The 14,650-nt window shown below is 43.5% G+C and overlaps 1 protein-coding gene across 3 annotated transcripts in view; it reads left to right on the forward strand.

The window, feature by feature from the left end:
* Window positions 1-14,437, forward strand: part of GRPR (gastrin releasing peptide receptor) — a 56,868-nt gene extending 42,431 nt beyond the window's left edge. For 2 of the 3 annotated variants that reach the window (XM_072743696.1, XM_072743695.1), the window contains 3 exons: window positions 5,183-5,534; window positions 7,614-7,993; window positions 11,615-14,437. In XM_072743696.1, the coding sequence (XP_072599797.1) occupies window positions 5,183-5,534; window positions 7,614-7,993; window positions 11,615-11,654 (772 nt within the window). In that variant the 3' untranslated portion in view covers window positions 11,655-14,437. Of the gene's footprint in view, window positions 1-5,182; window positions 5,535-7,613; window positions 8,975-11,614 lie in introns of those variants that run through there. The other variant, XM_072743697.1, reaches the window with a different exon arrangement.
* Window positions 14,438-14,650: the final 213 nt, after the last annotated feature.

Raw genomic sequence — 14,650 nt, forward strand, 5'->3', positions numbered from 1 at the left:
TCATAAAATTAGACAGGTTAGGAGAAAGAACAGGAATCACGGAAGCCTAGATTGGGCAGCAAATGCTTCATCAAGATGATACTTATCAACCAGAATTTGGAAGGACGGGATTCAGATGAATGGAGACTCTGGGACTGGGCAGAAAGGAAGGAGGAAGGCAGGAAAGTAATGGAGAATTTAGGAACAGACCACAGACTCTTTGTCCCCTGAGTACAATTAAAGTCGATCGCTCATTCTTTCAGAGGGCAGCAAGTAGGAGATGATGTATGCAGAATGATGCTGGAAATAAATCTGATGATAACTTTAAATGTCCATCTCGTCTAACTATTCTAGATAAGGCTCTTTTGTTGACAAAGAACAGAAGCCACTCAAACTCAAGTGAAAAGGGAAAGGGAGAACTGTGAGATTGTAACAGGAGACCCCTTGTACATTCAAAAGCAGTTGGTGGGCCAGGAACCAAGGACCCTCTGTTTCACTCAAGGCCACATCATCTCATCCTCTTTTTTTTTTTTTTTTTTCTTTTTTTTTTTAGAGAGGGAGAAAGGGGAGAGGGGCAGAGAGAGAGCCTCAGGCAGACTCCATGCTGAGCATGGAGCCCGATGCAGCGTTTGATCTCACGGGGTCGATCTCATGACCCTTAGATCATGACCTGAGCCAAAATCAAGAGTCAGACGCTTAATCAACTGAGCCACTCAGGCGCCCCATCAGCTTACTCTTGTATGTGTGCCTCATTCTTTCTCTTTCTCTCAATCCACCTACTCTGCTTATTCATCTTGTACGTGGTTAAAATACGCCCAATCCCTTCTTTGACATCAAAATCTTATTTCCAGCATCTGTTATCAACTAACTACATCCTCTCATTTTTTTCAGTTTAAATGCGTAAGCTCTTTAGTTGCTGGTCAGGCAGTTCACTGGCTGGTCTCAGATCAGGTTTCCACCCCAGTCCAACTAGCCATCACTCCTAAACAAGAACCCCCAGTGGCGACCCCCTGCATTGGGAGCTCCAGGGAGAGCTGTCTAAACCAGAAGAAGAAATAGACTGACATGTTCCATGCTCTATAGAACCACTAGACTTGCAGGGGGCATTTGGTGTGTTCCAGACACATTTGGGAAACTTCTGGTCTGTTTCTCTCTCTCTCTCCCTTTTTTTTTTTTTTTAAAGATTTTATTTATTCATGAGACACACAGAGACAGAGGCAGAGACACAGGCAGAGGGAGAGGCAGGCTCCCTGCAGGGAGCCTGATATAGGACTCGATCCTAGGACCCTGGGATCACGACTTGAGCCAAAGGCAGATGCTCAACCACTGAGCCACCCAAGTGCTCCTATTTCTCTGCTTCTAAGAAGGATTTACCCAGAGTTGTCTTCTGAAAGAGCTATGATATCCTGAAAGGAGTTGGTCCTCAATTGCATGCTAATTCCCCCCACCTCTGAAATTGAATTTCAGTTTGTCACCTGTAGAATGAGGATAATCGCATCTATCTGTTGTCTGGAACATAAATTAGATAATGTAGGTGTAATTCTCTGCTTGGCACAAAGCAAGAGCTTAGTAAATGGGATTTCTTTAATTACTTTGATTTTATATGAATATTCCATAACAGAAAATTGTTTGCAGCGCATTTTCACTTATTTTTTAATTGCACAAGTGATATATGAATGTATCTGAATATTTAAAAGCAATTCCTGGACATTATATTATTTCACTGTAAATATACTCATGGTAAATATTTTAGGGCATGTTTTTAATAGAGTCTTTTTAAAAAGACAGACTCACAATACCATTATCATACCCAGTATATTAAAAATAATTCCTTAATATCACCAGTTCTAAATCTGTATTTGATTTTCCTCAATAGTCTCAAAAATATCTTTTTATGGTTGTTTGGTTTGAATCAAAATCCAAAAGGAGCCTACACATTACACTTAGTATGTCACACATCTCAGTAGGTCTCCTTTTTTTTTTTATATATATATATCTTTTCTCCTTTTTTTATGCCATATATTTGTTGGGAAAAAATAGAGTCACTCCCGTAGAATTTTCCAATTCAGGATTTGACTGAATCTTCCTGGCATCATTTAGCAGATTCTTTTATCCCCACATTTCCTGAAAACTGGTACATAGATCTAGAAGCTTATTTAGATTAAAATTATTTTTCTGGCAAGACTAAAAAAGTAATGTTTTCATACTATCTTTTATATTTCAAAAGTTGTGAATTTGAAATAGCAGCTCAGCAGTTCCCATGGTATTTTGCACTTAGGAGTACAAGATTCCCAAGAGACATGGAGGTAAGCCATTCACTCTGGTTTCTGCCTCATGCAGAAGTGAGTCACTCATGCAGGAGTGAATCACCTTCACTTGGAGTGTTAATGGTACTTATGACTGTTCTCTGCCAGAAAACGCAGATAAAAGTCATAATTACTACTTTATCTGTAATTGATTTATCAGAGATAGCTTTGGCTATCAGAGATACATCTTTGGCCGTATATGTTCACATACCTTTAATTAAAGATATAAATTCCTCGCCTACATTCAAAACTAGAAATGAAAATGTTTGAGATGACTAGTGCATAGAGAAAGTGCCAGAAGAAAATAACACTGCCTTCGAAATTTTTATGTTTTTCAGTAATTGTTTAAAATGAACTAATATAGTTTATGGATGGAAAAGCAAACTGAGGTACACTGAAGCCGGACTATAGTATTGTGCTGGAGTGCTGGGAATGTCCATTATATAAGAGCCCTCCTTTCTCTACCTGAGCTGGGAACAGCTAGATAAAGAAATCTAGAACAATAAAAAATGATTTCTTCTATGCCTGGTAAAGCTATTTGGAAAATGTGACTTCGGTCCACAGCAATAATGAACTTGCAAACACCTGATCTCCTCTATTACATGTGCTAGTCCCCTGGTCAGGGACAATTAGACAACCGTAGGTTTCTCTGAGCCCAGTGCACACGCTGGGTTCTTTTTCTCAAACTCGCCTCTTAATAACTCACACTCTTTCCCTGGAGGGAGGCAGAAAGTGAGTGAGGAATCGGGGTACAGCAAAGAGTGGTAATTCAGTGGAAGTTAATCAACATGGAAGCAAGTGGGAATAAGTGTTCTCCCATCACTGAAGTCCATCGTATAAAAGAATATCAGTGGTGGAGCCAGTTTTAACACAGCATTTCAGCGATGAACACCCTCACATTTAGTTGGTCCCAATTCACATCAACTTCCACACTATCGCAGCTCACGTTCAACTGAACAAATATTTGTCAAGTGTGTGCAGATCACAGTGCTGGCAGATGCCAAGATGGAAGACACTCTTTGTCTACCAGAGGCCCATCCTCTAGTGGGTTCTCAGACAAGTACACACACAAAACAGGTGTGCACCCCACTGCACTAGGTGTTGTACGGGGAGTTGTGGCAGACATTGGGATGCTCTGCTCAGACCTCCCTTGAAGAAAAGATTCACTATCCAGCTGCAGGGACTGTGGTGAGCTGATAGCCTCCAGCTGTAGGTTCCTTCAGGGTCCACTTCAGCTTTTGAGCTACGGTCATGATCATCTTGGACAGTTCCTGCAGCTGGTGGTAGAAGGGCCTGGCCATTTCCACCCAGGACAGGACTCCTCTGCTGGGCAATCTTTGTTACCAAGCTCCCCATTAGGCTGGTAGAGGGTGACTAGCTGTCCCTGTTTGCTGGGACTGAGCTATTTCCTAGGATGGAGGACCTTCAGTGCTAAAGTTGGGGAATCTCCAGACAAACTAGGATGGTTGGTCACTTTCACTGGTGTAGGACCTTGTCAGGTCTGCATCAGCGTGTGACAGCTCCCCTCCATCCAATCTTGCGTCCTTCCCTTTTGCCTTTCACAGGTATTACTCCCCCAATAGACTTCTTATCCTCCTGGTTTCATCTCAGTGTCTGCTTCCTAGAGCACTCAGCCCAACACAGGGGTGCATAATGCTCAGAATCCAGGAGGGACCCAAATACTGCAAGAGAAGATGAAGCTGAAGGAGAGAAGGAAGGCAGGGGAAAACTAATTTGACAATCACAGGCATGCTCCTGGTATAACTTCTCAGTGGGCTATTTGTTCTGCACCCTTTGGAAAAGAGAAGAGGCCAATGTAAATACTCAATGACTTCAGGTTCCCTAAACTGCATTTGAATACTCAAATTGAAGGCTTTGCCAAAAACAAACAAACAGGGCAGCCCGGGTGGCTCAGCAGTTTAGCGCCGCCTTCAGCCCAGGGCCTGATCCTGGAGACCCGGGATCGAGTCCCACGTCGGGCTCCCTGCATGGAGCCTGCTTCTCCCTCTGCCAGTGTCTCTGCCTCTCTCTCTCTCTCTCTGTCTCTCATGAATGGATAAATAAAATCTTTTTAAAAAGCTAACTTTCTTGCCCCTCTTGTCCCTGTGTCCTTTTTTTAAAAAGATTTTTATTTATTTCTTTTAGAGAGAGATAGAAAGAGTACGAGTCAGGGGAGGGGCAGAGAGAGAGAGAGAGAGAGAGAGAGAGAATCTCAAGCAGACCTTGTGCTGAGCACAGAGCCTGACATGGGGCTTGATACCATGACCCTGAGATCATGACCTGCTGAAACCAAGGATCTGACGCTTAACCCACTGAGCCACCCAGGCACCCCCCACCCACCCACCATGTCCGTCTTTAAACATGCTTGTTACTAGTTTCTATGACTTAAGAAGAAAAATGAAAGGCGCTTCAGCTTTTCTGAGAAGTATCCTTACAATTAAGAGAGATTGTGGGTGAAGAACCAGGAGCACGTGACATCCTTCAGAGCCAGGACTAGGATAGGGAGGGTGAGGTACTCAGGTATGACTTTTTTTTTTTAAGATTTTATTTATTTATTCATGAGAGACATAGAGAGGCAGAGACACAGGCAGAGGGAGAAGCAGGCTCCATGCAGGGAGCCCGACGTGGGACTCGATCCCGGGACTCTGGGATCACGCCCTGAGCCAAAGGCAGACGCTCAACCACTGAGCCACCCGGGCGTCCCTCAGGTATAACATTTAGGGAGGCACTCGCTGTCGTGGTTGTGTGAGTAGAGTCCGCACTTGCATGAACCTGGGAGTGAGCACCTCCTCAAATATTGTACCCAGGTGCCTGGCTTGCCTCACCCTAGTCCCTGCCCTGGCATCCATAATAATATTAGGCAATTTACGCACAACATTCGCTTTTTCCTGCCCCAGGTACAAAGCCATCGTCCGGCCAATGGATATCCAGGCCTCTCATGCTCTGATGAAGATCTGCCTCAAAGCTGCATTGATCTGGGTTATCTCCATGCTTCTGGCCATCCCGGAGGCTGTGTTTTCTGATCTACATCCCTTCCATGAGGAAAGCACCAACCAGACCTTCATCAGCTGTGCCCCATACCCACACTCTAACGAGCTGCACCCCAAAATCCACTCCATGGCTTCCTTCCTGGTCTTCTACATCATCCCACTGTCAATTATCTCCGTCTACTACTACTTCATTGCTAGAAATCTGATCCAGAGTGCTTACAATCTGCCTGTGGAAGGGAATATACATGTCAAGAAGCAGGTGGGTGCCTAGAATTGATTCATTTCCTCTTTAGGGATTTGATCCCTTTTGCACCCTACTGACAGGTATAGTATTTAGGTGATCATGTCACCTGATTCTGCAATTAAAGGAGGTGGGTGATCTGCAGGCAGATGGGAAATGGAAACTTCTAGCCACAGAAGCCCAAGAATTCAGGTATCCTTTATAATCTTGTTCTCTTACTAAAGACCTAAGCTAGGGAGGTGTTGAGAATCTGGAAGATTTGAAGTACGGTTTTGGTTTTTTTGTTTTTTTGTTTTTTTGTTTTTTTTTTTTTTAAGAAATATCTGAACAAGCATTGTTAACAGAATAAAATGTTGAGACTCAATGGGATGTGACTTCTTTTAACTCCAGTCACATTGTTTGAGGAGGAGGAGGACTACCACACAAGGACAAAGCAGAGGGAGCAAGAAAGTGAAGCTGGTTGAGGAAACAGAAAAGTTCGATTAAGATAGGCTTACATTGATTGGAGTTCAAATCCAGACTTCATGACTAACTCGTTTACTCTTTCTGAGCCTCAGTTCTCGTACCCCTGATATAGGGTGATCACCCCCTATATTGTAAGGCTGTTGTAAGGTTAAAAGCCAGAGCACATACGTGACCTAGAGTGCCCATTATGCAGAATGCCCTCCAAATGCGTTAGACTCCCTTCCCCATCCCCTATAACCCTGCAAAATTTCTTTATTTTTTAAAGATTTTATTTTATTTATTTATTCATGAGAGACAGAGAGAGAGGCAGAGACACAGGGAGAGGGAGAAGCAGGCTCCACACAGGGAGCCCGACGTGGAACTCGATCCAGGGTCTCCAGGATCACAGCCCGGGCTGCAGGCGGCGCTAAACCTCTGCACCACCGGGGCTGCCCCCCTGCATAATTTCAAACTTGAAATATGAATAGCAGAAACCAGGGGCTCCAGCTTTCTCGATTTTGTCAGTTCTTGCTTTCTAGCCCAAATGTAGATCCTGTGGTATTTATGACGGAAAAAGCAGAAAGATGCCCCATCCATTTAAATGTACAGCCGATTCAGTGGGTGGCTTCACCCTTTAAAGTTGGTTGGCAAAAAAAAAAAAAAAAAAAGTTGGTTGGTTTTTTTCTTCTTTCCTCAATTATGAGGAGAGAGGGGCAGTTCTCAGTGAAACAGTCTCTGTATTTGAAAGACCGCTCAATAGTGAACATCCATTGTACCTAAAATTCTTTTTTTTAATAAAGATTTTATTTATTATTTTTGCATGAGAGACACAGAGAGAGAGAGAGAGAGAGAGAGGCAGAGACACAGGCCGAGGGAGAAGCAGGCTCCATGCAAGGAGCCCGACGTGGGACTCGATCCCGGGTCTCCAGGATCAGGCCCTGGGCTGAAGGTGATGCCAAACCGCTGAGCCACCCGGGCTGCCCCCTAAAATTCTTTAATAAGAAAGATATCTCCCCTTGCAGTAGTAGCAGAGGGTGATGGAAGTGGAAGGAGATCCTCAGCCCACTGTGTCTAAGAAGCTTCCTGCATAGTTTAGCCCAGAAAGAACTTGAGATTAAAAAAATAGTAATAGGAAGTTATTTTGGTTTGGCCAATGAGAAAGAACAAAGCTGGCTGGGTTTTTTTGAGCATCAGAGGAAATAAGAAATTATTAACTGTGGAGCCAAGAAAGACATGGAGTCATACGGCTGATAGACTGCACCAGTGCTCTCCTGAGGAAAAAGAGGTCACTTACCAAAATTTCATTGTGCAATCCATTCAAGCATGTAATCAACTTTGTTTAAAGATCTGTTCTCAGTGGCACGTTCTAACTATAGTCCACTTCATGGATTTCTACTTCCTGACTTTTCCATTTCTGTGTTTCTGACTTTCCCCCCTTTTTTCCATCTGTTTCGGTTGTTCTCTCATTTTATTTGATTTTCTCTTGTCCTCCTTCTCCCATTGAACTCTTTTTCTGTGGCTTTGTGAGCTCATCTATTCCCCCCAATTCTTTCTCCCTGTTTTCTTTTTCTCTGTCTGAATCGTTGTCTCTCTGCATTCATCCCACACTGTCCCTTGGTCCCTCTGTCTCTGTGTGTGTGACTCTCTCCTTAGATTGAATCCCGGAAACGCCTTGCCAAGACAGTGCTGGTGTTCGTGGGCCTCTTTGCCTTCTGCTGGCTCCCCAACCACATCATCTACCTGTACCGCTCCTACCACTACTCCGAGGTGGACACCTCCATGCTCCACTTCATCACCAGCATCTGTGCCCGCCTCCTGGCCTTCACCAACTCCTGCGTGAACCCATTTGCCCTCTACCTGCTGAGCAAGAGTTTCAGGAAACAATTCAACACCCAGCTCCTCTGTTGTCGGCCTGGCCTGATGACCCGCTCTCACAGCACCGGCAGAAGCACGACCTGCATGACCTCCTTCAAGAGTACCAACCCCTCTGTGGCCACCTTCAGCCTCATCAATGGAAACATCTGTCATGAAGGGTATGTCTAGGGGGACCTTGACCCTGTCGCCCTAGGGGGTCCCTGGTTTTACTTTCTGGCTAGTAAAGAACGCTCACATCTGTTGTATACCCTCCAACGACCCCTTGGAAGGCTATGAGTGTGTAGGCAGGTTGCAGAGAAGCCCAAATGGATTGCTCTTATGTTTGAAAGGCCCAGCAAGGCTTACGTTTTCCATTTCAACTTGTGAATGCTTCTTCTGATGTAGAGCCAATTTCCCCCTTTTTAGAAAAGGGGACAAATAAGAAATTATCATTTTAAGCACCAAGCGCTGATATACAAGGATGGCCAATTAAGTCACAGAAACTATATGAACAACCAGATTTGTAAAGCAGAAAAATTATACATTAGATGTCCACTTTGTGAAAGACTCTACCTTGTTATTTCTTTAAGCAGAAACTAGCACTTTAAAAATATGATCTGAGTCATTTTTTAGGACTACTTATAATCACAAACCAAGAAACTGGTTTTTACACTCAAAACACGAAAGCCAACCCTATGACAAAGTCCCATGTATGAGGGACCCTTCTCAAATCGATAACACTGGAAGTCAGTCTAAAACAAATCCTGAGTCTTGATTGTTTTTAAAAGACGTTACTGAGGACACAGGAGAAACACTCAACACATCATTTTAAGGCAAAAACACAACCAAACACATAGACACATATACCAAGATCCATGCAAGCCTGTGGACTGATTAGCTCACACTCTGACTTCTAACTCGGCGGAGATCCTTTTTGGTGTTACCCCATTTCAGTCATCCATCGTATAGTTAGCTCTACCATAGAAGAGAAATTCTTTTGGGAAGAGCTGATTGTGTTCTCAATTCGTCACTTATAAGTACATAAAGTATAGTATTTATTTTTGGTATACAGGTTTTCAGCCAAGTGTATTTACTTAGATTTGGCTGTTCTTGTCTGCTACGTTAAAGCAGTAATTTCATATGAAAGAAAAAAACAAAAACCAGATCACATCTGAGTGGAAACAGAAACATGTTTACATTTAACATATGTTTACCTAAAGTCTGTGGGAGGAAATGAATAAAATTTCAGTAATATGTATTTCTGTTTGAATATGTAGAAGTAATTTACAGAGGGCTTAGCTTTAGGAACTGACTGTAAAACAGCTACAGATACATTAAGTTTCTAAAGAGGAGGATTTATGAAACAGCCACGTGCAGAAAAATACTGGACTGAAATCTTTTTATTTTTCTCAGTAAAGGAATTTGACTTCTCTTACTTTAGAAACCCTGAATCAAGTTTTTCTTGACTCTAGGATAGGCCAATTCTGAGAGACTGCAAACATGTTTTTTTTTTTTTTTTTTTTTTTGAGACTGCAAACATGTTAAGCCACTTTCGGGTAAATCCAAATTCTGCAAACGTGCCCTAATGTGTATCCCTTACATCCAAAGACGGTTTTAGTTCTGGTTTTCTCTGTCCAAGTGAGAAGGAACTGTCAGCTCTCTTTTTTCCACGTGGCCTTTCATCTCTTGATACAAGGAAGGGCTCTCTGTCCACAGAGCTTTAGAAGTTAGGATGAAGACGGTTGTAAAGATGCGTGTTTACAGTTGTATTAGCCGGAGTGAGACCTCTTCGCCTCTCCCTGCTGCATGCACTTCTGTACCGTGCCCACCTGCTTTCCTGGGAGTCCACGATGACATGGGACAGTCTGAAAAGCAAGACAGGTAGTGAAGCTGAAAGAACCAAGATTTTTAACTGGAAATCCCAACTCTGTCTCTAGCTGTGAGCTTAGCTATCAACTGCCCTTCTCTAGACTCATTTTTTTTTTTTCATCTCTAGAATGAGAGGACAGGACTAGGGTCCCTCTACTGCTAAATTCCTCTGAGCCTTGTCATTGTTTCTAGTTCTGTCTCTAAAGCGTTTATACAGCCCACCTGCTCACAGCTGTCCCACTTCTGCTACCTTTGTAACAACTCCTCTTGGAAATCCTCCAGCGGACAGTCTACAGTCACGGTCACAGTAGTGGAATGGAAGAAGAGGGACGATTCTATCACTTCCAGGGGCTCACTGGAATAATCCACATGAATAATGCCCCATTAGCTTATTATGTTTTGGAATTAAAGCTGAAAGACACATAAGAAAACATATTGCTCAATCTCCTCTTTATACAAAGGGTACTTTTCCTTGCTCACCTCCAACCTCCCTGCACCTGTTACCTTGAACTCCTACTCCACAGTTTTACCCTTGGATTTCTTCAAGACTCTTGAGTGTAAGCGACTTCATATCTAGTTAGGGGCTACAGTGTCTAGCATTCTGGGTACTTAGTGTGACTTGTTCAAGCACCTCTGATCTACCTGCTTTCAAAGACGTTTGGGCAGTGGGACTCATCTTAATGACTCCTTCAGGTAACATCGCGGCATAGACTGTGTCAGTCTCCTCCGTAGCTTCTGGACAAACAGTGAGGGGATCGAAGCCTAGGTCTAGCTGTGTGTCCTGAGGCAAATCTTAGCACCTCTTTGTGACTCCTAAATGAAAGGATTGGAGAAGGCCACTGCCAGCCAGTGACCCAGGACTGGTAAAACTGTTCTGTGAATCAACTGATGGATGGGTTCAAACCTTCTTATCGGGATGGACTTAGCTTGGCCTTTCTCTAGGGAAGTCAACTTCTTATTCCACCTCAGGAACCTAAAATTACGGTGAGAGACATCCCATGCCCCATGTGAGATCACCTCCCTGTTAGGGCAGAGCGTGGCAGGGGCTGGAGCTAAGACATTTCACGCCTGGCTTCCAAAGATAATCACGTTTAGCGCTTATGTCTTTGGCAAGGAAAAAAAAAATCAATTTTTGCTGTGGAAAACCATCTGTGTTTATTCAATTGACAGACACTACCTTTCAATCTATCTTAAATTGAGCCTCCCTGAGGCAGGCAGCTCAACAGTGATAGATTAAGCAATAAACCAGGCAGTCTTCCCACCAACGGCTGCTGCTGGCAGGGAAGGCGCAGCTGCTGTTAGGAGCGATCTTCCACAGCAAGATGATCCTCCCTGCTTGGCGCAGATGAGGCCCCTCCTTGTTGGTGATTTGATGAGTCCCCATAAATGTGGATAGCTAAACCCTGTTCTTCTGGCTGCCTCACTCCGCCACCGAACCTGGCCTTCTGCCTCATTAACAAGCCCCAGATTTCCCTCTTTGCCACACAAACAATTTGGTTTCATCTTGAAGGACGGAGAACCCGTAGGTAAATAAACCATTTAGAGGCTGCTTCAGATGAACCGAACTCAGCCTGTTAGGAAAATGCACACGGGACCTAAATAAAGGAACTTATCCATAGGACACAGGCACACCGAGGTTACTAAGTCTTGGCTTATGCCAAAAGTCGAGGTGGTTATTGGTTTCAGAGTCTGTTCGTGTCCCAGATGTCTTCTACTAAGAGAGATTAGCTTTGTTTGGGGACTACAAGTTGAATGACACCTTCAATCTGTGGACTAAACGGGAGCTAAGTCACTTTCCCAAAAGCCAGATAGAAATGATCGCCCTGGGACCCTGACCATATGAGAGTTGAATGAACAGATAGTACTCACTTCTGTGGTGGTGAGATGGGAAACAGGCAAACGTTCTTGCCATTTCTGCCCTTCACATCCAGGTCCCAGAGGAGCTGTTGTTGGAGAGTGGCTCAGAACTAACCCTGGGTTGCTGGGAGGAATGGAGCACATTTTGCACATTTGTCTAACGTTTGGCTGAATTTTCACAAAATGGATTAACAGCTGAAAACAAAGAAAATATTCACCCTCCTGGGGCCAGGCTGTGTCAGCTATCCAAAGAAACGAAGCTCTCACAAGCTCTAGTTTATTCTGTGTGTGACGGTCATTCCTCTCGGCCCCCACCTTGGCGGCCCCCTACCCCCTCAACACAAATACAGTAAGTTTAATATCAAGCAATCTCTTACCGGGACTTTGGCCTTCAAAGACGCCCTTTTTTTAGGGAGGGCCAAGCCTGAACTCCAGCTGAATATATCCAGCGCAATCACCAAATCGCACACTGAAAACAGACTTTTCTTTTGTGAAATCACGTTAGAAGTGCACTCAGTGGAATTTATCTAATTTTGTAAAAGTTTAAGAGCCCCTGGGTTAAAATATTACATGTCCACGATTAATTCCAAAAATAATTTCCATTACCTAGTCTTCATGGTCTATAAAGCACTTTTATATCATTGTCTCATCTAATCCAAGCCTTCCCTGCTGGCCAAAGAGCTGCTTAACATCCTTTACTATGGACATTTGTAAGTGACGTTTACTAGTGACCATCTACGATTAGATTAAGAGACCCAGGGAACCGTGAGGCTGAAGCACGAAACTACAGATGTTGAACCATATTTGACCTACAAAAGGGTGATTTCATATGGTCCAACGTAATCTGATTTCATTTATATTCATGGCCGTTCCGTGATATTGAAGAACGGTGTGGTCATCACTTTCCCAGTTTATAGGATGGTCTGTGCCTACAAAGTGAGTCTGTTTAACTCGGCCCAAGGCAGGGAACCAAGTCGTTGTTGGCTTCCCCAGAGAGGCCTATTAGCGGGAACAGTAGTCCATGTCACACTGAAGTGGAAGTCTACGAGAAGAAGGGCGGGATCCTTGGGAGCAGAAACACAAGCTACAGAACACACCGTATCTGTGGGAAACCTCAGTGCAGTTCTGTGGCTCTAGAAGTGTTGGAAAGGAAGGGGCCCGACTTCACCAAGCACCAGTGATGTGCCAAATGCAGTGCTGAGCACATTTCTCTTCTTCCTCACGAGCACCTTGAAAAGTCCAGATGGTGAGGCTGAGGCTCAGGGAGGTCACTTCACCCAAGGTCACATGGCACAGCCGAGCGTGGCCCCGGATCTCTTAAGACCCCATCCATTCCACTGCTCAGCATTTCTTCCCAAACCCTGCGCATGTGAGCAATTAGGTTCACGGTAACTGACAGTCCCATGCCCTACTGTGGCTTCTGCCCTAAGGCACGAGCTCCCGAGGAGGTTGAGGGACATACACAAGGGGATGGATGATGTTCCTAAGCACATAAGTGAAGGACTCGCTACAGCAGAGGCCGAAATATAGCACAGAGTAGGTGGGCAAGGAAGTGCCTTAGTTCAGCTGCCCCCAGAGGCACACTTCAGTTGCAACTGGAAGCCCTGGGAAGAATTTCCCACCCAGTTCTGGGACTAACCGAGGAGAAAAGAACCCCTGGCAAACAGCCATATACAGAGGACCCAAGCGAGAACAGTCAATCCGGGCGGCCTTCTTTGAATTAGGATTAGCCTCGCCCCCAGACAGGAAGATATGATAGCAGGTGGTTTTCCAGAAGCCTGGAGACCCAGGTCACATGAATAGCCTTTATCAGAAAAATACGTCCTGGACTAAGTTCTGAGCACAGGTGTGGACTCCGGTATCTGAGTGCCTAGCCCCAGGTGCCCTGCTTCAAGCTCCCATACCATCATCTCTCTGCTCGTTCTGAGCTCACATTCTAGAAGATATTTCCCTTTTTTTCTCCTAATTCAAAATTCATTTCCAGAACCATATAATGACATGGAAGGACTCACATAATGTTATGGTTTTTTAAAAGGATCGTTTTAATGGACAGTAAAACTTCACACATTCAACACCTCATTAATTCCCAGACAAGCTTGAAAATTTTGGTATACCTCGGGACTTCAGTGTTCAAAGTACAGTACATAATTTAGGACCGTTGTGAATCCAATTTTTTTCATCACTTTGCTTCAGTTTTAGCCAGTGCTATTGATATATCAATAATGTATGACATTAAGAAAATGAAACTGATTTAAAAAAATGTTTTCCCCTGTAATCTGGAGTTAACAGACTCAAACACAGCCCTTCTTGCATCCAAGTCAGCAGAATTTGGGGTAATAAAATTGGTTGAAAAGGTCTGAGTTGTAAAAATACTTGGCACAAACTCCTTTATGTCATTTTCTGTTTTGTTTTAAATATTAGACTCATATTTTGTAAATTATAATTGTACTTGTTACTATTAACTGTAAATATTTATTGCATCAGAAATGTGCTCTGTGTTAAAATAAGTCAGAACAAGTTCCAGGTGTGGTACTTAATATAAATAATGTCATGCCTTGGCTTTGCCTAGACTCCTTAGACTAATGAATTATTTATAAGAAATCCACAATATTAATATGAATGATTCAGGTCTTTTTAAATGTGCAAACTTAACTGTGTGACCGTGTGAAATTCTATCTATGAAGTGTGCTCATTGGTTGTATTCTTGTTTTTCAAGACGTTTCTAATGCTTCTGTCACATTGTACATGGTCTGTGTGACATTAAGTCAAATCTGTGTAGCTGAATATTTAAGTCATAGGAGATAAGAAATGTGTTTTATTTCTTAATATAATAAGGCATAATTTATTAAATGGACAGATGCATGTATTCAACGTTCAATAAAAATAAAGCTGTCGCATGGATGTAGTTGGTGGCCATCTGTTCCAGGGCTCTTCTTCTGTTCCAGAACCATCTATATTAGAATCACCCAGGCTGCTTGTTGCAAAATGCCGATTCTCCCAATTCCCAATCCACTGGGAACATCTAGGGGTTTGGCCTAAAAATCGGCACTTTAAAACAAGCTCCCCAGGTGATTGCTCAGAACACAAGGGGTTGGTCTCATACCTTTAAA

Source organism: Vulpes vulpes, chromosome X (assembly GCF_048418805.1).
Source record: "Vulpes vulpes isolate BD-2025 chromosome X, VulVul3, whole genome shotgun sequence".
Lineage (NCBI taxonomy): Eukaryota > Metazoa > Chordata > Mammalia > Carnivora > Canidae > Vulpes > Vulpes vulpes.